We start from the raw sequence: 23,575 nt of genomic DNA on the forward strand, positions 1-23,575 counted from the left end.
ATTCCCTCAGCATCACAAGACTTAATTCGACTACATTCCATTATCCAAGTTTTTCTTTTGTTGATGTTCATCTTATATCCTTCTTTCAAGACACTGTTCATTCCGTTCATCTGCTCTTCCAAGTCCTTTGCTGTCTCTGACAAAATTACAATGTCATCGGCGAACCTCAAAGTTTTTATTTCGTTTCCATGGGTTTCAATACCTACTACGAATTATTCTTTTGTTTCCTTTGCTGCTTGCTCAATATACAAATTGAATAACATCGGGGAGAGGCTACAACCTTGACTCACTCCCTTCCCAATCACTGCTTCCCTTTCATGCATCTCGACTCTTATAACTGCCACCTGGCTTCTGTACAAATTGTAAATAGCCTCTCGCTCCCTGTATTTTACCCCTGCCACCTTCAGAATTTGAAAGAGAGTATTCTAGCCAACATTGTCAAAAGCATTCTCTAAGTCTACAAATGCTACAAACGTAGGTTTGCCTTTCCTTAATCTATTTTCTAAGGTAAGTCGTAGGGTCAGTATTGCCTCATGTGTTCCAATATTTCTACGAAATCCAAACTGATCTTCCCCGAGGTCGGCTGCTACCATTTTTTCCATTCGTCTGTAAAGAATTGGTGTTATTATTTTGCATCCGTGATTTATAAATCTGATAGTTCGGTGATTTTCACATCTGCCAACACCTGCTTTATTTAGGATTGGAATTATTATATTCTTCTTGAAGTCTGAGGGTATTTCGCCTGTCTCGTACATCTTGCTCACCAGATGGTGGAGTTTTGTCAGGACTGGCTCTCCCAAGGCCGTCAGTAGTTCTAATGGAATGTTGTCTACTCCCGGGGCCTTGTTTAGACTAAGTGCTCTGTCAAACTCTTCGCGCAGTATCATATCTCCGATTTCATCTTCATCTACATCCTCATCCATTTCCATAATATTGACCTCAAGAACATTGCCCTTGTATAGACCCTCTATATACTTCTTCCACCTTTGTGCTTTCCTTTCTTTGCTTAGAACTAGGTTTCCATCTGAGCTCTTGATATTCATGCAAGTGGTTCTCTTTTCTCCAAAGGTCTCTTTATTTTTCCTGTAGGCAGTACCTATCTCACCGCTAGTGAGATAAGTCTCTACATCCTTACATTTGTCATCTAGCCATCCCTGCTTAGCCGTTTTGCACTTCCTGTCGATCTCATTATTGAGACGTTTGTATTCCCTTTTGCCTGCTTCATTTACTGCATTTTTATATTTTCTCCTTTCATCAATTAATTCCAATAACTCTTGTGTTACCCAAGGATTTCTATTAGCCCTCATCTTTTTACCTACTTCATCCTCTGCTGCCTTCACTTCTTCATCCCTGAAAGCTACCCATTCTTCTTCTGCTGTATTCCTTTCCCCCGTTCCTGTCAATTGTTCCCTTACGCTCTCCCTGAAACTGTGTAAAACCTATGGTTTAGTCAGTTTATCCAGGTCCCATCTTCTTAAATTCCTACCTTTTTGCAGTTTCTTCAGTTTTAATCTACAGTTCAGGACCAATAGATTGTGGTCAGAGTCCACATCTGCCCTCGAAAATGTCTTACAGTTTACAACCTGGTTCCTAAATCTCTGTCTTACCATTATATAATCTATCTGAAACCTGTCAGTATCTCCAGGCTTCTTCCATGTATGCAACCTTCCCTGTAATGGACTGGCCTGCACAGAGTCCTGACCTGAATCCTATGGAACACCTTTGGGATGTTTTGGAACGCCGACTTCGTGCCCGGCCTCACCGTTCGACATCGATACCTGAATGGTCTGCCATTCCCCAAGAAACCTTTCAGCATCTGACTGAAGGTATGCCTGCGAGAGTGGAAGCTGTCATCAAGGCTAAGGGTGGGCGGACACCATATTGAATTCCAGCATTACCGATGGAGGGTGCCACGAACTTGTAAGTCATTTTGAGGCAGGTGTCCGGATACTTTTTATCACATAGTGTATGTATATAGAAGGTGATCCATTGATGATGTTTTTAACTTTCAAGAAGGTGAAGGATAAATGTATCAATTTGAGGTGACGGTCTGTGTACCAGAAACGAAGGAGTCGAAAGTTACGAGCGAAAACAGTTTTGATACCTGTGACAGTGGAACACATATACCGGTACCGTTGTTGCTGATAATGTAGGGTAGGCAACTTTCAGAGGTGGTAGTATGGACCAAAGCAAGAAAAAAGGTCCAGTAAACATGGGCTCTAAAATGCATACCTGAGAAGGTACGAGCACTTGCTCATCTTCGCTAGTCTAAAACGCATCTCCTGTATAGAACCAGAGCTCATAGCTCTTAAGGTATGCATTTCAGAGCACGTTTAGCGGACGTTTTATCTTGTTTTGGTCCACACTACCACCTCTAAAAGTTGCGTATACTATATTCTTAGCATTAACGGTAACGGTACATATGTTCCACTGTCAGAAGTACCCAAATGACTTTCACTTGCAGCTTTCGACTCGTTCCTTTCCGAACCAGGGACCCTTGTGACGTTTTTGATCCAACCACCGTGAGTGATGGCGAGATCTTCGGAAAGGCAGCTGAGATCTGGTTGTCCTCCAAGTGACAGAGTGTTTAAAGGTGCCGAGTGCCCTGGGCGTTTGCGCTCGCCGTAAGATATCCAATAAAACGCTTTCATAATCCGTTTCCTTATTTCCAGAATGATTTTCTTGCTGTTGGATAAGTTCTTTCTAAAATGAAATGCGATTATGGCGTCTACATTTTGTTCGAAATTTCTTTCCGTCTTCTACCATTCTTTGTGCTTTAGCTTCCGGAAAAAAAAAACATAGCCGGCCGCGGTGGCCTAGCGGTTCTAGGCGCTCAGTCCGGAGCCGCGCGGCTGCTACGGTCGCAGGTTCGAATCCTGCCTCGGGCATGGATGTTGTGTGATGTCCTTAGGTTAGTTAGGTTTAAGTAGTTCTAAGTTCTAGGGGACTGATGACAACAGATGTTAAGTCCCATAGTGCTCAGAGCCATTTGAACCATTTTGAACCAAAAAAAAAAAAAACATAAATTCTTGTTTCACTTCTAACACATCACTTCAAATTCTAATTATTAGAAGGAAAGAAGCAAGGAAGGAGAAAGACTGAAGTTTAACGTCCCGTCCACAACGAGATCATCAGAGACGGAGCACAACCTCGGGTTACGAAGGGTGGGCAAGGAAATCGGCCTATTTCAAAGGAACCGTCCTCATATTTGCCTGAAACGATTTAGGGAAATCACGGAAAACTTAAGGGGCTCCGGAAAGGCTCAAAATCATGAAAAGTTCAATTTTTACTTTTTTGCGTTTTCTGAATCTGCAGACTATTACCTTTTAATAGATATATAATTTATTCAATTCCGAAGACTACAACTATTTTTAAATTTTTTTTGAAATGTGTTCTACATGGGCGTGACCCGCTGTGGCGCTGTTAAACTGCTGTCAAATGGTGTTATTATTAACGTCCGTGTTCATCAGGTACATTTTAGTGATGTGAGATAAAGTATGTGTTGTGGCTAAACCTATTTTCAGAGACTTAGCAGCACCTGAACTGTTGAAAAAGTGTATTCACGGAAAAACTCAAAACCCCAATGAAAGTGTAAATAGTGTTATATGGTCGAGAATCCCCAAGACTGTATTTGTTGGAATAGAAACACTTCACTTTGGTGTGTATGATGCTGTTGCGACTTTCAATGATGGCAACATTGTAAGGTGCAAGGTATTTAGAAATATGGGAATGAAGATAGGTTCTAACATGGTACGAGCGATGCTTGCTTTAGACAAGAAACGCCTTCGGGCTGCAGACAGGGCTGTAAAGAGTCTAGAAATACAAGCAAGAGTACACAGGAGGAGGAACAAGAGGAAGCTGGAGGAGGAGTTTGCAGAGGATGAAGATAATCCATCCTATGGACCTGGAATGCATTAAAAAGTTAATCCAATCTTTGTCGCTCGATTCCCAAAACTTTTATTTTCTCATACTAATTACATGTTTTCTAAGGATCTTTGTAATCCCCCCACGGAAAATTACCCTCTACCACGCAATAATTAATAATGGTCAATCAAATCATCCACATTTATTTACGTTTGAAAAGTATCTGAGCAGATTTTCTAGTAATATATGCGCCGACAGCTCGTCGACACCAAGGTATTTTTCTAGTACGTTTATTCTTCGGAACAACAGAGGTACAGAGATGTATGCTCCATGGTCATTATAGGGAGAGAGAGAAAGGAACAGCTTCGGAAAGTATCGGTTGGAAGATTTTCGGATTGCTAAAGGAGATTTTTATTTACTCTTCTTCGCGCTAAAGCGAGACAGGAAAGTTTGTGCCGCTAGTGTGGTAGGTAAAGAGAAAGAAGGACTTGTAAAAGTAAATTGCATGAGACTTAAAATCCACGGAAACGGAACATGTACGGAAATGGATTCAATATACAATTTTCCTCAGAAATAAGGTTTGTGACCATTTTATTCTAGAGTGAATGACGAATGCGTTCTCTGTCTGAATCATTGATGATTGTCTGGGCCCTGTAATTAATTGGGAAGTTTCAGCTGTGACGAAGAGAGCCTGCAATCTCTGAGTTTTATTGAAATCGTACAAAAAGGCTTCGTTCACATCTGAAATTTTAGATCTGTCGTAAACTGAACGAAATGTTCAAAAGATCGATTTTCCCAACTGAATGCAGCGCTTAATAATAATAACGTATGTAAAGATCTTTTCTAGCAAGCCAGCCGCTGAATATTAAGACGAAGGGCTCCACCAGAGATTCTACTAGGCTGATTTCATGTAACTTATATTTGAACTGTACACAGATAAAGGACAGAGAGAGAGAGAGAGAGAGACAGAGAGCGAATGGAATTCTAGAAGTTACTCAGAATCCTCCCATTAGTATAATTTTTTTGTCTGTCTTTGCATGAATAAGCCTGATAAGAAAAACTAAGCCCTTGACTTTATTGTACAGAATTGTGTGTGAGGGTGAGAGAGCGATAAAGGCGACAGATACACTTCTGTACAGACAAAACATTACACCAAGATAGCGCACACACACATAGACTTTCATCAAAACCAAAGTAGTAAGAGAATTCATTAGAATGGCCAATCCGTTACAGGACACATTTTTGGACGTTGTTAAAATAATTTTGCTCTTTGTTTCATGTGAACTACGACGAAACAACTTAACGTGGAAAAGAGAAGAAATACTCGCAGTCGTATTATTTGATCTACAAATAAAAGCAGCACGCTGGACGCAGAAAAAGGGCCGGATCTATACTTTTTTTATTAAACTTGCTAGTATTGAGGAAGTAGACGTAGATTTGAACATTTATTAATTGTGTTCATAACAGAAGTAGTTTGACTGACCTGCCCTAGTTGCATTTACCTGTATAAGTACTATAACAAAGTAGCCACAGAAGTACTCTTGTGAAGGGAGATATATATATATATCTTGACTGTAGAACATTTATATGGTTTTAACTAGGGCAATGTTTAAGATGAGTCAAGCAGAGCAGAGCAACACCCAGCAGCCTTCAGCTGTGAGCACTGATGATAATGATGTAGTAAGATCTGTTGTAGAACCGATCGCTACAGATAGCGCAATGGAACGCCCGGTAGACACGGCTGGAGATGTAACAGCCAGTGCACAACATGGATTAGACCCATTGGTCATTATCATGAGGCAGATGCAGATGTTAACGGAGACCGTGAATAATATGAATACAAAATTAGCCTCAGTTACTGAAGGGCAAAACCATTTGAATACAAAATTAGCCTCAGTTACTGAAGGGCAAGAAAATTTGAAAACCGACATTAACGCGAAATTAGCCTCAGTTACTGAAGGGCAAAACCATTTGAATACAAAGTTAGCCTCAGTTACTGAAGGGCAGGAAAAGCTGAAAGCTGAGATTAAGCAGCAGTTACATGACAGTTTTTCCGAATTAGAACAACGGATAGAGGCAAAGACAAAGGAACTAAAAGATCAGGCCGAAGAGACGGAACGAAAATTAACTGCACAAATCGAATTGGTTAAAGCTCAATGTGAGAAATCTACTCAACGCGTACGTGTAGAAATGAAGGAGTACGTGGCTATTAAGATAGATACCGTACGCGAACAGGTGGAAATGGTTCCACAATTAGTACAAAAGCAAGATGCCATGTCATGTGCAATTGCGCAACTTCCTGAATTGGCACGTACGCAGACGAACCTAAAGGAAAGTGTGGAACATCTGACAGAACGTCAAGACGTTATAGACCACCAGATTAATGTATTAACGGGTAAATTATCCGAAATCACATTAGAAAACAAAAGGCTAATGTGTGAAAACGTTGAGCAAAATGTTAAAGAAGCATTCCAGAGTCTGTGCGGCAAACAGGAAGAGAATTTGTTTGCGAAAGGGCTAGAGGAAGTGCGACAGCAGTTAGGTGCTGATCTCGAGCATTGGAAACAAACGATAGTAGAGTCGATACGCGTTTCACAACAAGGCTCAGAACAAATGAATACAGGCCAGCAGCAGAAGTTGCCAGCGACTATAGAGCCAGTTACTGCACATTCGCTCACAATACCGACTTGTGTGAGTAACTCAAATATTAAATTGCCACGAGCTAGTTGTTCGCGTGAAGTTTTATCTGACCGAGATTACGAAAGCCTTTGCCATGCCGGAGAAAAAATAATAAAACATCGGCAATTTCAGATTTTTAACACTGACAAAAGGGGGGTCCATCCGATTGTTTTTATTCGAAGTTTTAGAGGAGTTCTACCCAGAAATTGGTCGGAGTGGCAGAAGATCAGTTTCGTTACTGGGTATATACAAGGTTCGGGGGCGATCTGGGCCTCGGACATGACTTCTGTTTGCTCGACCTATGACGATTTTGAGATAGCGTTTTTAGCAAAGTTCTGGTCAGAAGGAGTACAGGAACGCCTAAGGCAGGAGGTGCTCTACCCAGAGCCTTTCTCTTTTTCGAAAGGAAGCCTTAGGAAGTATTTTGAAAAATATATAAATAAAACTAGATATTGGGACAGACCTATGCCTTTGCCAGACATAATAAACATACTGAAGGCAAGATTACCAACTAGCATCCGGAATCAATTAATTTACGGCAACGATAAAGACCTGGAGTCGTTCCTCACGACGTTAGATCATATAGACATTATAGAAGAGAACAACCAGAAAGCCCGTAACAACAGATTCCAATATAGGGAGATAGAACCTCCGCCAAATGGTAGGCAAGGGAACGCACAGAGATCGATAAATAGTGGAGAAACCCCTCAAAATCTCAATAATAATACCGGCAATAGTCTTGCGAGGGGCTATCCAAGGAACAACAGGAATGGGAAACGATACAATCCCGTATGGGGGAACGAAAGGAATTTCAGACCACAAGCTTGGAACAATAACAGTAATAGAAAGTGGAACCAACCGGGGGGAATAAACTCAAATAACCAACATCAGTGGGGAAGGACATCCGCGAATCAACCGGTAATTACCGAAGTGACGGATGAGGTCAACCACCAGGGGAATCAAAATCCAACAAACTTGTAAGGACCCACTCGTGCCCCGGAGGAGCGGTCAACAATAGGTTGAGGGGCAACAGGATATGTGTACCCATGCTAACGTATAATGATGGACGATTACTGGCAGATGAATTGACCGAGGACTTAGAACCCCAAGATGAGAATAAGGAACAGGTGGCAGTAGCCGAAGTGCAAGTCATTTTGGAAACTGTACCTATAGTGGTGGTTTTAGACACAGCTGCAACCACAAATGTTATTTCGGAGGCTCTATTCAACAAGATCCGAAATATAAGACGAGTACCAATTTTTCCAGTTCAAAATTGCAAAATAATAGGCGCCGTTGGGGCTCGATCGGCGAATGTAAAAGTGCAGTCACTACTTAGTGTAGAAGTAGGAAAGGTAACAATATTAAGCACATTCCTTGTTGTGAAAAATTTGGTGGTAGACTGCATTATCGGAGTCGACAGCCTACGTCAATACGGATGCAGAATAGATTTTAAAACAGGAAAAATTTGGTTAAATGTAAATAAACAAGAAATTGAGTTGGACTTGTTGAAAAAAGAAAGCCTTACCAGAAAATATAATAGTGGGATCAGTGTGCAAGTAATCAGGACGGCACAAAATTCTAAACAGCACGTGAATAATGAGTTCAAAGTCAAAGGAGATTTCGGTCAATTAGTGGATGAGAAGTTAAATGAATCCGACTGCATCACTGAAGATCAGAAGACGCAGCTCAAAGAATTATTATCAGCATATGAAAACGTGTTTGATGAAAGGCCAGGAGTGATTAAAGGATACATATGCCATCTCTACGTTAAGCCGCACGAAACGTATTGTAGAACTTTCTATCCTGTTCCCGGGAGGTTAAAGGCTCAAGTTCAAAAGGAAATAGATCGCATGTTGAAATGGGGTTTGATCGAACCCTCTACAAGCCCATACTGCTCCCCATTGTTGATTGTGCCAAAAGCAAATGGAACTGTGAGACTGGTACTCGACGCCAGGGAAATAAATAAAATTATAATTCCAGTGAGGACACATCCGGAAAACATAGACGAACTGATACAACGGTTCCAGGATGTCCAATATTTGACGAGCATCGATTTGCGGAGTTCCTATTGGCAAGTCAAGCTGGATGAGGTATCAAGGAGATATACAGCTTTCATTTATGCAGGAAGAAGTTACCAATTTACTGTAGTTCCTTTCGGACTCAACATTAGTGCTGGAATTTTTATAGCAGCGCTAGATTACGCATTAGGCCCAGAACTAAGAAGCAGGATAACAGTATTTGTTGATGATATGCTTATTGCATCGAAGACCTGGGAAGAGCATATTACTTTACTGAGTCGGGTGTTGGACGTTTTCAAAACCATGGGAATAACTGCTAACCTACAGAAATCACATTTTGCACTAAATAGAATCAAGTTCCTGGGGCATATAATTGACGCAAAGGGAATTTTACCGACCAAGGAGAAGCTAATGGCGATTAGTAAGTTTCCAACACCAAGAAATAGGAGGCAATTAAAAGGGTTTATGGGTCTTGCATCATTTTTTAGAAGATTTATAACGAATCAGGCCATGAATGCAGCAGCTCTGAATAGTTTGCTGAAGAAGGATGTGCCCTGGCTCTGGACATTAGAGTGTCAAGAAGCATTTGAAGAGATAAAGAAGCAATTAGTAAATGCACCGCTTTTGTACCATCCGGACATGCAAGAGGAATTCTACTTGTCAACAGATTCGTCAAATGTGGGTCTTGGAGCGTGCCTTTTCCAAGTACGCAAGATAAATGGACAGCTTACCTTTTGTCCTATTGCGTTTGCTAGCCGTGTTTTGTCCAACTGTGAACGAAAGTACACGACGACAGAATTAGAGGCTCTTGCGGTCGTCTGGGGATTTAAAAATTTTCATTATTATTTATATGGGTCGAAGACTATCGTATATTGCGATCACCAATCATTAACGTTTTTACAAACGTGTAAACTATTACACCCTAGACTGGCTAGATGGACTCTCGCTCTGCAACAATACCAGTTTAAGATCGTACATGTCTCAGGGCAGCAAAACATTATTGCGGACGCTCTATCAAGGTCACCGCAGGGTTTAACCAAAGAGATTGAAATAAATAATTCCTCAGAATTCCCTATATTGCTGCTGCAGGAAAATCCATATAAGACGTACTACATCAATTTGTGTGTGCATATGGCCCAGTTACAGAAAAAGGATGCTCAATGGGGAAGTGTCATTCAAAGGTTACAACAGCAACCTTCGGATCAGATCGCAAATTATTACAAGCTGGTAAATGGCGTATTATTTTTCCGCTGTGGAAGGCCAAACAAAGTCCGTTGGTGTGTTTGTATACCTGAGGCACAAATAGAGAAACTTGTCTGGTTCACTCATTTAACCTGGGGACATTTCGGTGCGACAAAATGTGCAGACAAGATAAGTGGGTACTGTTATTTCCCCAACATAAAGCGCAGAGTGCATGAGGTCTTAAAGAGGTGCATAATATGCCAAAAAACAAAGCCGGATTCAAAAGGGACTAAGCACCCATTATGCTCTATATTATTATAAGAACCAAAAGGATTAATTTCGTGCGATCTGTGTGGACCGTTACCTACTTCAAGAGGTGGTGTTAAATATGTGTTAGCATTTCTAGATGTGTGCACGAAATACGTAAAGCTATACCCGATAAAGACGGCTACAGCCAAAGTAATAGTATTAAGATTGATAAGAGATTATCTTCCACATGTTGGTACACCAAAGGCGATCATAACTGACAATGCTAAAATATTCACGGGACTCCGGTGGAAGCAGACTATGTCTCAAGTCGGTGTGAAACACGTACTAACATCATTTTACCACCCACAAGGTAATTTGGTGGAGAGGATTTTTAGAGAATTCAATCGATTTATGAGGACGTATTGCCATAATAAGCAAACTGCGTGGGCAAATTATGTGGAAGAGTTTGAGCAAATATACAATAACATGCCCCACTCCTCAACTGGATATACACCTCGTGAATTGATGTTCGAAGCAAAAGAGGAAAACTTCTGGACTGACCATATCCCCAAAACTCAGGAAACCGAGATGCCTTGGGAAGAAAAAATAAGACAAGCTATCATAAATATGACGAAAAAGGCTGATCAAAGAAAACAACGATATGACAAATTAATCAAGAGGGTACAGACATACCATGTCGGCGAGAAGGTACTAGTTAAACGACGTACCAAATCATCCGTAATAAAGAAAAATATAAAGAAATGGGAGTTACTATATACTGGACCATACATTATCCTACAAATTCCGAATCCTGGAGCTTATCTGTTAGCATACCCGGGATCGAACAAAATAAAAGGGTTATTTCCTCATAACGACTTAAAAAGATATAATGAAGATTAGAAGATAGGGAGGAATGGTGTTCCGAGTGACAGAGATGAACGCTCGTAAAAAAAATATATATATATAACAATAAACTGTGTGTGTGTAGTGTTAAAAGCCTTTAAATTGAAATAGTTAGTCAGTGACATAGAGTATAGAAATAGTGACTAATTAGTACTATTGAGTGTTGTAAAAAAGATAGTGGAGATAGGCTTCACCTGTGGTTTGGGTGAACATAGAACTTTAGCATTGCTAATGTTATCAAGATGTATAAAGGATCTGACTGACCTTCAAGAAGAATGAAATGTTTCCCCGCAAATGACTCTGAATAATCTAAAGAGGTTCGAGTGAAGATTCATATGTAATCTCATGTGAACGCTTAAATGTGTAAATATGTGAAGGGATGTGTTGTGGTAGTGAATCGTGAGTGACGGTTAACGCCGCAAAGATTATTTCCCGCGCAAAACAGTTGACGTCGGCGCGAGAATTAAAATCGATATAGACGATACAGATATCCTTTGTAAGAGACTCGCACCAAACGCGAGGATAAACTGATTCATGTTGAACTTTAAAAGGAATAGGTGGTAAAATTCGAAGTTAAGAGTTTTAATTCATTAATGAATGATTAAAGAAAGTAGTATTCATAGATTCAGTAGTAATTTAATGGTTCGTGTTCGTTTGGGAATTTTGTGTGAAAAATCCATTTCCATATATGAGCATGGATGAACGCCGTATGAATCAGAGAGTAAATGAAAGAAGTGAATACGCATTCCTCAATGCTAATAACTTCTACATTTCAGCACTCAAGCGTAGAAATATATGTATTTAGAATAAAAAGTATTTTTTTGAGTATAGCTAAATTATATGACTTATCAAGGAAATATGGATGATGTCTTGGGATAAAATGAACTACACTTTCCATTATTCGATGATTTGAATCCAAAATCTATAGTCAGTTACATGAATCCTTTAAATTACGAAGAACAAATCAGTCATAGAAAATCTATTAAAACTTTTGGACTTATAAGCAAAAGTGGGGAGGCAAAGTCAAAAGGAGTATTCAAACGAGAGTAAATCGGATGATGCTTTTGGCAACATCATTAATTAAGAGTTGAATTCCTTGAAGTACGTCGTAACAAAAAGGATCCATGAAGCCACAAGGATTTTGCTTTCAAAAAGGAGAATTTTGGACGGTGCAACCTAATCAGTTCTCTTACAGGAAGAGTTTCCCTTTTTGGTCATTGCTAATTCTTTTGGAATGAATGTTGCATGTGAATTCGAGTATCCCTGTCCCTTCTACTCTTCCCATTGTGGGCCGCGAAGAAGATCAACGACAGAGGGGGCCGCATAGAAGACCGACTACAAATGTGGACGTCGGGGACATGCAAGACCCGGGGGAGTTTAGCACCGCAAGATATTGTCCTAGGAGCAAGATTGTAAAACGCAAATTCACGTTGTTTATTGTAAAACGTTTTTTTTTTTTTGCTAGAGGCACAAACTACTCTTCTCCAAATCGTGATACAAAGTAAGCCCTATCTTTCCTTTAGAGATGAATTTCAAAATTATTTTTGTTCTTCTATAGGCTTTCCTATCTTCTATGTACCGTAGGCTGGGGGTCTAAGCTTAAGAGGTTTTCCAAGGTTTCCCTGCTTAAGAAAGTTCCCGAATGGGTAGACCCTGACATAAGTTCATGAAAGATCATCTTCCTTGGTTGTGCACAGCAAACATAACACCTAGATGCACGTAAAAGTAATACAGCCGCGGTACCGGTCTCTTCATTTCTTCTGTCTTCAACATTTCTTTTCTTCGTCTAGTTCAAACATAATATTCTTTTTCAGTCGGAGGACTGACAATCATCACTTCCGGGTTATCCACGCTAATAGATAGCTCGCGAAGTGTGTTCGGTGAATAAAAATTGACCTCACAAACTTCGCTCGCTGCGAGGGGCATTGTAATCTCCCCACGGAAAATTAACCTCTACCACGCAATAATTAATAATGGTCAATCAAATCATCCACATTTATTTACGTTTGAAAAGTATCTGAGCAGATTTTCTAGTAATATATGCGCCGACAGCTCGTCGACGCCAAGGTATTTTTCTAGTACGTTTATTCTTTGGAACAACAGAGGTACAGAGATGTATGCTCCATGGTCATTATAGGGAGAGAGAGAAAGGAACAGCTTCGGAAAGTATCGGTTGGAAGATTTTCGGATTGCTAAAGGAGATTTTTATTTACTCTTCTTCGCGCTAAAGCGAGACAGGAAAGTTTGTGCCGCTAGTGTGGTAGATAAAGAGAAAGAAGGACTTGTAAAAGTAAATTGCATGAGACTTAAAATCCACGGAAACGGAACATGTACGGAAATGGATTCAATATACAATTTTCCTCAGAAATAAGGTTTGTGACCATTTTATTCTAGAATGAATGACGAATGCGTTCTCTGTCTGAATCATTGATGATTGTCTGGGCCCTGTAATTAATTGGGAAGTTTCAGCTGTGACGAAGAGAGCCTGCAATCTCTGAGTTTTATTGAAATCGTCCAAAAAGGCTTCGTCCACATCTGAAATTTTAGATCTGTCGTAAACTGAACGAAATGTTCAAAAGATCGATTTTCCCAACTGAATGCAGCGCTTAATAATAATAACGTATGTAAAGATCTTTTCTAGCAAGCCAGCCGCTGAATATTAAGACGAAGGGCTCCACCAGAGATTCTACTAGGCTGATTTCATGTAACTTATATTTGAACTGTACACAGATAAAGGACAGAGAGAGAGAGAGAGAGAGAGAGAGAGAGAGAGAGCGAATGGAATTCTAGAAGTTACTCAGAATCCTCCCATTAGTATAATTTTTTTGTCTGTCTTTGCATGAATAAGCCTGATAAGAAAAACTAAGCCCTTGACTTTATTGTACAGAGTTGTGTGTGAGGGTGAGAGAGCGATAAAGGCGACAGATACACTTCTGTACAGACAAAACATTACACCAAGATAGCGCACACACACATAGACTTTCATCAAAACCAAAGTAGTAAGAGAATTCATTAGATCTTCCAAACATATTTGTTTCAAACTTTCAGTAAATGTTACACAGTACCTTTTGCATAATTTAACACAGCCTTTTTCCAAAAAACTGTATATTTTTGAATATATAAATAAAAAATTGCAAAAAAATGTTTTGAATTTTCATTACAATTGAAAAAAACTTATCTTTAATAAATGAACTAAAATTTTGTAAAATCCCTGTGTTAAGTTGTAGCCCATATTCCAATAAATAATCTGTAAAAAGTTCAACTTCCTACCTCAAATACTTTGTGAGGAAAGATGTAATTTATAAGCGTTAGTTTAACATTGCAAGTATAGGGCGTTCCGGAGCCCCTTAAACTTGGACCGCCGGACAGGGATCTGAACCGCCGTTCACTCGCATGCGAGTACAGTGTGCCGACCGCTGCGCCGACTCGCCCTGTGTCGCCGTTGGAGATTCGTTTTCTTCTTCAGTACTGCGTATGCTTATCGTCACTTTCGACTCTTTTGTTTATTCTTAAACTATAATTGTTCCACAAAGTTCTTTTCATCGTACTGAGGAGTTCCTCTAAATATTCTTCCGTCTCCATGAGCAAAGTAACACAATCTGCACATCGCAGTGCGTCTGTCTTCTGTCCAAAACGTACGGCGGTATTTATCAATATGGCACTAGTGCACGAAAACATGTTTGAAGTTTTATCAGAAATCATTCTTGTTTTGTTTCATGAGATCACCAGAACGAGAAAAACGTTAAAGAGTAAATAGAAACCCTCAAGAAATTATTGCATTCTTATTGCAGAGATCGCCTCATATCCTATCCCGTCTTGTTGAGCCTATCTCAGTCCTCTGCTGGATTTAGGCCTCTTCCATATGCTTCCACTGTCTTCCGTTTTGAGCCACCTGGTACCATCGTGTTCCAGCTTCTCGTCATTATTGGGATCTTCCAATGCCCCTCGTGTGGGCCCGTAATAATCTGCAGTGAACAATTGTTGCAGATTACCTGATCTCGTCGAGCTACGTGTTCGACCCAGTGCCACGTCAGTCTTGCAGTTTTCTCCAAGATTTCTGTTACCTTTCTTCTCCTTCTAATGTCTGACTGACTCCAAGCATCTGGCGCTCCAAGGCTCGTTGTGTGCGCTGTAGCTTACGACTACTTTAGAGTCATAATTTCCAGGCTGTAGGTTGTAACTGGTAGTAGGCTCATATTTTAGACCTTAGCCTTGGGGTAATTTCGGACATCCTTGTCGGTGAGGATAAATCTTAGCTTCTGGAGTGCTGCCCAACTCAGTCATATTCTGCGAGCAATTCTTACATTTTGATTATTTCTCCTTAGTTTAATTTTGTGGCTAAGGTAGATGTATTCGTCACTAGCTTCTGCTGTAAGTGGTTGGTTGACTGTGATTAGCATTTTTGTTCTATTGCTGTTTATTTCCAAGTCAGTCTTCACAGAGACAACTTCTAGTTCTTGGATCATACTCTTTTGTTATTTCAAATCTTCACTTATGAGTATAACACCATCGGCAAAGCGTACATAATTCAGACATGACTCACTGACTTTTATTCTTCTGTTACTCCAGCCAAGTAATTTGAATACATCCTCCAATGCAAGGGTGAACAGTTTCAGAGAAATGGTGTGATTCTGGCGAACTCCTTTCCCTGCTGGAATCGTACTGGTGATAAGGTTTTCATACATTCTTTCATAGTCACCTGTTCACAGACGTATTTCAGGAGCTTTATATACTTTGAATTTATCCTAGCGTTTTCAAGGACCTTCATGATATTACAAACTTCCACGGAGTCGAAAAGTTTTCGTTATTCTTTAAAGGCCAGATGAATCCGGCTGTTATACTCAGTTATTTTCTCGAGAAGCAGGTGAGCCTCGATGTGATGCATAGGCGAAACAGCTTCCCGAATTCCAAAGTTGCGCAACTGGTTGATATACATCCAGTTCTCTTGTGACGTGGTTTGTTACTATTTTAATCTGGAGTTTGTAACGTTGTGGAAACAAACTGACCGGACGATAGTCCTAGATGTTTTCCTTATCACCCTTTTTTGTGGAGTAGTACCACTTCAACATTTGTTTCCATTTTTCTGTTATCCTTGCGGAGTTGATGCATTTGTTGATAAGTATCCCCACAGCTCCCAACGGGTTACTTGAACCTAGTTTCAGATTTAGTTTGTTATCATATCCTCCCCAGGGGATTTTGTTTTAGTTGTTTAAGCGAATTTTCAACTGTAGCAGTGATTACTTCCAGTGTTTCTTCCTGTGCATCATTCAGAGCTGCTTGTTCTTGCTCTGACGGTCTGTCTGTGGTTGCAGTATACAACTCATGGTAGAAATCTCTAAAAAATTCAGTAATATTATGTCTATCCGTGTCTATCACTCTTTTCTTATTCTTGAGTTTCGTAATATTAGTTCTCCCTGTAGACATACTGTATTTAAAATTTTCATATTTCGGCTGTCTTCAATCGTCTGCATGTCAGATTATTGTTAAATTCCCTCATATCTTTTCTTGTATCTTTCCGGACAGTCTTATTAAGAGTTGTATACTCTGCTGTAACCCTGATCATTGCCTTCCTTTATTTGATGATCTGAATGGTATTAACTGATAGTTGAGTTCTTGTTAGACTTCTGGAGTGCTGCAATTTTGATGTCTGTTGTCATTTTCTCAGCAAGTTCTTTGACTTCTAAGGACTTCATATCTTCTGTTGGGCCACGTATCTCAGATAAAGTTAGCTGAAATGATGCTTTGTACTTTCCTAAGTCATTTTCTCTTTTTATCGTTCCATTATGAGATCAATGTGAAGGTCGCTCAAACTAGCCTGAGGTTGCCTCCGATGTCGAATTTATCGAATACAGACGTATCTTTGCAGTTCTATTTTTTTGTTTTGTGCGCAAAGTCTACTTCATTCTTGGTCTGACCATCAGGGCTCATCGATGTCGATTTACGCTGGATGGGCTTCTCAACGAAAGAATTCATAAAAGAGAGATTTTCAGCTCTAAGATATTCTGGCATTCGTTCACCTCTTCCATTTCTGCAGCGTAACGCATAGATACCAAAGTTCCACGGGTTTCCATCTTATTTTGCCCTCCTTTTGCAGTGAAATTTCTCATGATGATACCCAGTTGTGTTTCTCAGAATCTTTAGTTTTAGTGACACCTCTGTATAGTTATTCAACATTCCTTCATCAGAACTGCTGCTTGGAACATACACCTGAATGATTTGTATGGAAAATTTGCTGCTCAATTCGAGGACAATGTATGTCACTCTAGAAGAAACGCAGACCATTTGGTAAACGAATTCTTTGATATTATCGTTGACTAGAATACCTACTCCATACACAGTAGAATCCTCACTATTTTGTAAGAAGATGTGACCTCGTGGGGGAGTTTCTCCTTGGAGAGGTGACTCACAGGTACACGTGGCATCCCATTTAATGTCTGGCAGTTCTTGTCCCTGTCTCTCAACGTCTTCGGCTAGTCTCATAGTTCTTATGTTGTATGTGGCTACTTTTATTTCTTTTTGTCTTTCTTCTGTCAGTTCTGCAATACCGATACTCTTCGTCTACGTCTTCACTGCTGCTGAGGTCTTCTCCACATCTGGGCCAGGCCAGGTCAGCCAAGATTTTTGAAAGAAGTGTTATTCCTTCCCCTCCACCTTTTTCAATCGGGCTTGGGATCAGCTATGGCCCAATTACAAGGGTTGGAACTTAAGTAGTGTGCAACTATTTATTCACAACCGATACAAAAGAGTTACATGTTTGCACCTGCTACTGTCCTTCAAAGTAGTCACCAGCGTTATGTAGAACCAGTTACCAGCGATGTGGAAGGCGTAGTATACCGTTAGCAGAGCCTGTTCTGTTGATGGTGCGAATGGAGCGGTCTAAAGTTATGGTGATGGTGTTATCCTAACGACTGTGATGGTGTTATCTTAACGCATTACGTGCCTCCACGGCAGACTGTCAGTGCACAGTATTACTGTTCGTGTTTGGAGCATCACCTGCGACCAGCTTTGCGGAAGAAGAGGAGACACTTTCTGCGCAACCCAACCATCATTTTGCACGACAATGCGCGGGCGCGTACAGCGCAAGCTGTGGCTGCTCTGTTCGGTCGATGGGACTCCCTGGACTTAGTCGTTGTGACTTTGATTTGATTCCGAGGATGAAGGAACCATTTCGTGGAATTCGCTTGAGAACTGTTCCAGATATTCAATAGGCAGTAGACCGCTCCATTCGCACCATCAACAGAACAGGCTCTGCTAACGGTATACTACGCCTTCCACATCGCTGGCAACGGGTTCTACACAACGCTGGTGACAACTTTGAAGGACAGTAACAGGTGCAAACATGTAACTCTTTTGTACCGGTTGTGAGTAAATAGTTGCCACTTTTTGAATTCCAACCCTCGCATAATGATATTAATTTTTGAAAATTACGTTTATTTAGAAATATTTTCCGTTTCTGTGCCAGTCTGCGTTTATATCATTCTTGATTCGTACTTATTATGCATTACGACATCTTAGATAAGAAAAAGCTTTCACTACTTCTACGTAATTCGTAGAAATTGCAGTAATTTTCGGCTCTATATCCTCCTCTTTTAATTATCACTCAACTATTTTTGTTAATATTTAATCCATATTATGTCCAGAGTAGCATATCAGTTCCATGTCATATTTGCTCTAAGTTGTCTTACTTTCACACAGAAGGTCAACGATACTGGTGGAGCCAGTAATCTTTCCTTTTACAGATTTTTCTTTCACATGATTATCTTGTTCTGCAGCTAACAAACTGAACAACAGTTGTAGCAAGCTACATTATCGACACGCACGTATCCTGACTCAAGTTCGCTATTTTTGTCATAGGAAAAAACTTAAGAATGCACTCGCGTTTTTCAACAGGGTCCGTGATCTGATGAACTCCGTTTTTATTCTTGAATAGTGATCTAGTAAAACATTTGTTAACGAATTTCAATACTGGTTACTGTGTAATGACCTGCTAGGAGAAAAAAATGTCATTACAATACAGCTGTCAATAAAAAAAGTAATTATATCGTCACATTTAATAGAAATATGTTTACTTACATGAAAATGTGAAAGAAATTTAAGGAAGCGCCAGAGTGTGTCCTGAAACCCTTACGCTGTTGCAGATTCCAGTGGACAAGTCTGCGAGTGATCTACGCCATGTTTAGCCTCGTGGGATCGACGGCCTTCGCTGTTCTCAGCTGCCTGCACATGTCTTCGCAAGGTCTCACCTTCAGCCGCACATGTAAGTAGCCCAGGGTCCATACAAGTTACCCCATGCCGAGGAGTGTTGCAAATTGGCCAGCTCAAAACAGCGTAAGTTAGGAGGGCCTAGCAGTCGGATTAGTAACAGCTGCGCACTGAGGAGATGTGCTCCTGCTCAATCAAACAGGTCCTGGTAGCGGGTGATAGTCACGGCGTCAAAGCTTTTACTGCCGTTTGGTGGTAATGACGCAGAGGAAGGCAACACAAAAGACATTAACTCATCCTACCCAGGCCAGATCGCAAGGGCGGGTCGCGCACCTGAGACACTACGTCTCCACTCCACCATTACATTAGCACTAGGCTGGAGGGACAACGAGGGATTCAGAATTTCGAATTATTACTCCCTGTAACGACAACAACTGAAGTTACGTTTTACGCTAACAGATCGAAAACGCCCCATTGTGGCTCCATGCACTGTCATTTCTCACTAGTGCTCTAGCAGTACTACATGTATTTCGTCTTAGCAACCAGAAATTAAGGTCATTTGACATGAAAGAATTGTTAACAATATTTCAATTGTATCCGAATACACGGTTAACGATACTGATGGATATACGACCTTGACAAGAAATAAGTAAGTTAACGTTACTAATGATTGCCTGAAGCACCCAGAAGAGAGAGTACATCAGCGATCTACAGCTACATCTACATTTAAAATCTGTAGATCACACTTAGGTGCCTGGCAGAGTGTTCATCGAACCGTTTTCACAATAATTCTCTATTATGACACTCTCGAACAGCGCGCGGATAAACCGAACACCTGTATCTTTTTGTTCGTCTTTAGTGTTGTTAACAGACGTGGTAGGGTATACAAGGGGCGTGAACAACATTAGATTTTAAGTGATCTCTGTGAAGGACAAATAGATGCTGCGTTCTCGTGTGAGACGGCATTATCAGGACCTGACAGAATTTGAAAGGGGCATCATTGTGGGCCTCCATGAGACCTGCAAGTGGAATCATGCAGTATCCAGATATATACAGGGTATCATGGTTTCGATTTACCACGTCTGCCCAATACGAGGAAGGATGAGTGAATTATGCACCAAGCACATCGTAACACCTCCACACCTTCTCTGTCATCAGAGTACAGGCAGTGGAGTCCCTGTAACATTCTGTGTTGTCCCGCGCCATTGGTCGGAGTCTAGCAACGGCTGGACTAGGGAATTACCGTCCCACGTGTGGGCCGCCGTTAACACACCACAACACAAACGGCTCCGTTTGTAGTGGTGCAGTGATTGGTAAGTACCGACGGCTGATGAATGGCCTGACATTGTTTTTTGTTTTTAGCGATGAGCCCCGGTTCTGCACTACGTCATCAGGGAGTATGGTGGCGGCACGGGATGTATGGGGGGGAAGAGGGGGGGGCACAGCACTGTGTGGTATGAGTTGGGGGGCTATTGGGTATGACTTCAGGTCACCGCTGCTAGCGACTGAGCGACTGTGAAAGTACAACGTGTTGCCTGTCACACGACTTCATCGAGGTGCCATTTTTCATCTGGATGATCGTCCACACATGGTGCGTCTCTATGAAGTGCCAGCACGATGTTGAGATACTCCTGGTGCCAGCATGATCCCCCGATGGAACACGAGTGTCACCGGCTCGCACGTCAGTTTACCCTAGTCACAATATTCAGCACATCAAGGAGCAACTACAATAGTTGTGGGCTTGCTTGCCTCAGGAAGGACATAACTGCTTCATGACGCCCTTCGCAATCGAATTAGGGCATGTATCCAGGCCACAGGGGGTCCAACGTCAAAATAGTAAGTAGGGTGATACTGCCAAGTTCTATGTAAATTTGATTCGATTTTGTAATCATGTACCGTTTCGACCCATTAAGTTTCATTTCATTTCCTCCTCTCCTTTCATTTGCTTCTTTTCTTTGCCAGGCAGTGAATTTTTTAAAAAAATGTCTCTTACTCTATTATGCTGGTATTTCGAAACATTCCCCTCATCCGTGCCTCTGAGCTTCTGCGACGTCACGCAGAGCTCCAGCCGCCGCTGCTACCAATATACTACACACTCACTATGCGATGTGGAGCGCGAGAGACAAATTACTCGACGTACTGTACCGCAGCGTTTCTCATATACATTTATTAGCAGACGTGGACTGCTTCTTTACACTATAGCGTCTGTGACATCACCCTAAATAAGGGTTGCCAGCCTAGCTTTGACCTGCGAGACATGGTTAAAACTTCTGATTAGTACGAAGTCAATAACTAAAATGCCTGTAGAGCAGTCCAAACACTTTAGGCAATATTCCGAGATCCAACCACTGGACTCGATAAGGACACCGCTAACAGTTCAGTACATCTGCTCCATACGGTTCCTTGCGACTTCCGCTCATAATATCCACAACAACAGGGAAAGAGTGGCTCGAAAGCATCACACTAAAGTTCCACGGAAATTAATAAAACTACTGGCTCCAACGCAAACTTTGTCAAGTTCGTCACGTTCGCTAAACACCACCGTCCAGCCAGCTATTGGGCTCCACAACCTAATATGAGGTCACTGTCTACTCAGCGTCTTCCATACTGTCCTAGAAAAACCGGAATGACTCAAAATTCACGCCAGCGCACGGAAACGCACTTTCTGAGTCTGTCAAGTTTCCATACTGGAAAAAACAGCTCGGTTGATCTCAAAGACTACTCTTCTCCCGACTTCACTACGAAAACACCACTTCCTCCCCGGACTTCTACATCCCCCGAGGGCTGCCAACGGAATCCACGATTTCGCTGCCTCCTAAACAGTACACGAAATTATTGAACACCGAGGTCTTCCAGCCAACCATAACCGAGAGCAGAATGTAAACATTTCCACTGGGCATTTCCTACTCTTGATTTTATCGCTTTGGCCTTTAGAAGTTTCTCTGGGACGGGTGTTGGAGAACGCCGGCCCTTAGTAGGAAATCACTGTATCGCGACTGGCTCTCTCATGCTCAGACCACTAGCCATTTAGGAGGATTAGGGATAAAGTGTCCCGTCATCTCCGGGCAGAAGAGAGCTCCGTTCTTCCGTAAATCGAACCTGTCGTAGACAACAGTCAAATTGAGGGCAAACTGGCGTGAGCAGACAATGATTTGTTACAATTTTTCACGAAGGAAGGACACACCTCAAAGTGTAAAAACAGTCACACACTAATATGGCATGATAGGTCCGTGACAATGCGAGTAGTCTTGTAAACTATACACTTGGTAACAAGTGGCACATTAGTTTTTCTTAAAACCAGCTCATACCGAGATATGAAGCTAGAAGTTTTTTTGAGTTATTGTCTTTCACCTCTTATAAAAAAAAATAAGGTGTTGAAGCATTCATGAAAATGGCAAAGACAGATGCCGCCCACAGAAAAATCAAAGAAACCTTAGGAGAAAAAAGAAGCTTGTTTGAATATCAAGAGTTTAGATGCAAGCCATTACTAAGCAAATATGGGGAGGCTGAAAGTGGAAGGAAAAAGTAGGACAGTACAAAGGAAAGCAACATGAATATTATGGAAAGGGATGATAATAGACATGAAATTGAGATTGGAGATAAAATGCTGGGAGAAGAATTGTAGAGTGAAAACAGAAAACTTTCTTAAGTGCCATTTTTTCACAAGCCAGTTACCTGCTTTGGCCATTAGAACGTTCTTAATAAGGTATTTATTTTCTAATTTGTCTCATTACTTTTTTTGCAGTAATGCTGTAAGAAGCATTATTCTATGGTATCAGAATACCGTCTCAATTAGTTATGTACAAAGAGAGACACATGTCTTTTTCATTCTCCTGACAAACGTAACATTTGGAAGTTAGAACGTGTTCCATTTCCACTCTTCAATTGGAGAGAGGACTGAAAGACTTAAGTGGAAAGAAGGAAGCTGAAGTAGTCAACATTCCCTCATAATTATGGAGATATTTCGGGGAAAATACCATAACAGAAACATTCCATACGATATGCAAGGTATTTGAGACTTGAGAAATACTCTTGGACTTCAAAAAGATTGTAATAATTCCAGTTCCAGAGAAGGAAAGTGCAGACAGTTGTGAATGTTACTGATGCAACAATTTAATAAACCATGGACGGAGGGTAGTTGATCCGCCGTCTGTCGAAGATGAGCGCACAGCATTGCAGGAGGGATGGGGCGGTGGTGTGCAGACGTGCAATGGACGAGGGTCTCCCCGGACGTTGGACACGCCTGCGAGCACGGTGTAAAAAATCCTACGAAACATCCTGCATTGCTATCCATACAAAATCACCTATGTCCAGGAGTTGCTTCCTGCTATTATGTCAGCAAGACAAACGTTCGCTCTGGGATTTCTTGTCCCTTAAAAGTGGACAACGAATGGCCATGTAACATTATGTGGATAGATGAAGCTCATGTCCATCTCCCAGGACATTTAAGTGAGCAAAATTGCAGAATATGGGAACGT

The 23,575-nt window shown here is 41.1% G+C and overlaps 1 protein-coding gene across 1 annotated transcript in view; it reads left to right on the forward strand.

Moving 5' to 3' along the window:
• LOC126150576 (gustatory receptor for sugar taste 64e-like) overlaps positions 1 to 23,575 on the forward strand; it is a 181,937-nt gene that overhangs the window by 18,648 nt on the left and 139,714 nt on the right. Inside the window, exon 3 of the mRNA XM_049915885.1 lies at positions 19,034 to 19,152. Coding sequence (XP_049771842.1) covers positions 19,034 to 19,152 — 119 coding nt within the window. The remainder of the gene's footprint in view (positions 1 to 19,033; positions 19,153 to 23,575) is intronic.

This window comes from Schistocerca cancellata, chromosome 2 (genome assembly GCF_023864275.1).
Source record: "Schistocerca cancellata isolate TAMUIC-IGC-003103 chromosome 2, iqSchCanc2.1, whole genome shotgun sequence".
In the NCBI taxonomy this organism is placed as follows: domain Eukaryota; kingdom Metazoa; phylum Arthropoda; class Insecta; order Orthoptera; family Acrididae; genus Schistocerca; species Schistocerca cancellata.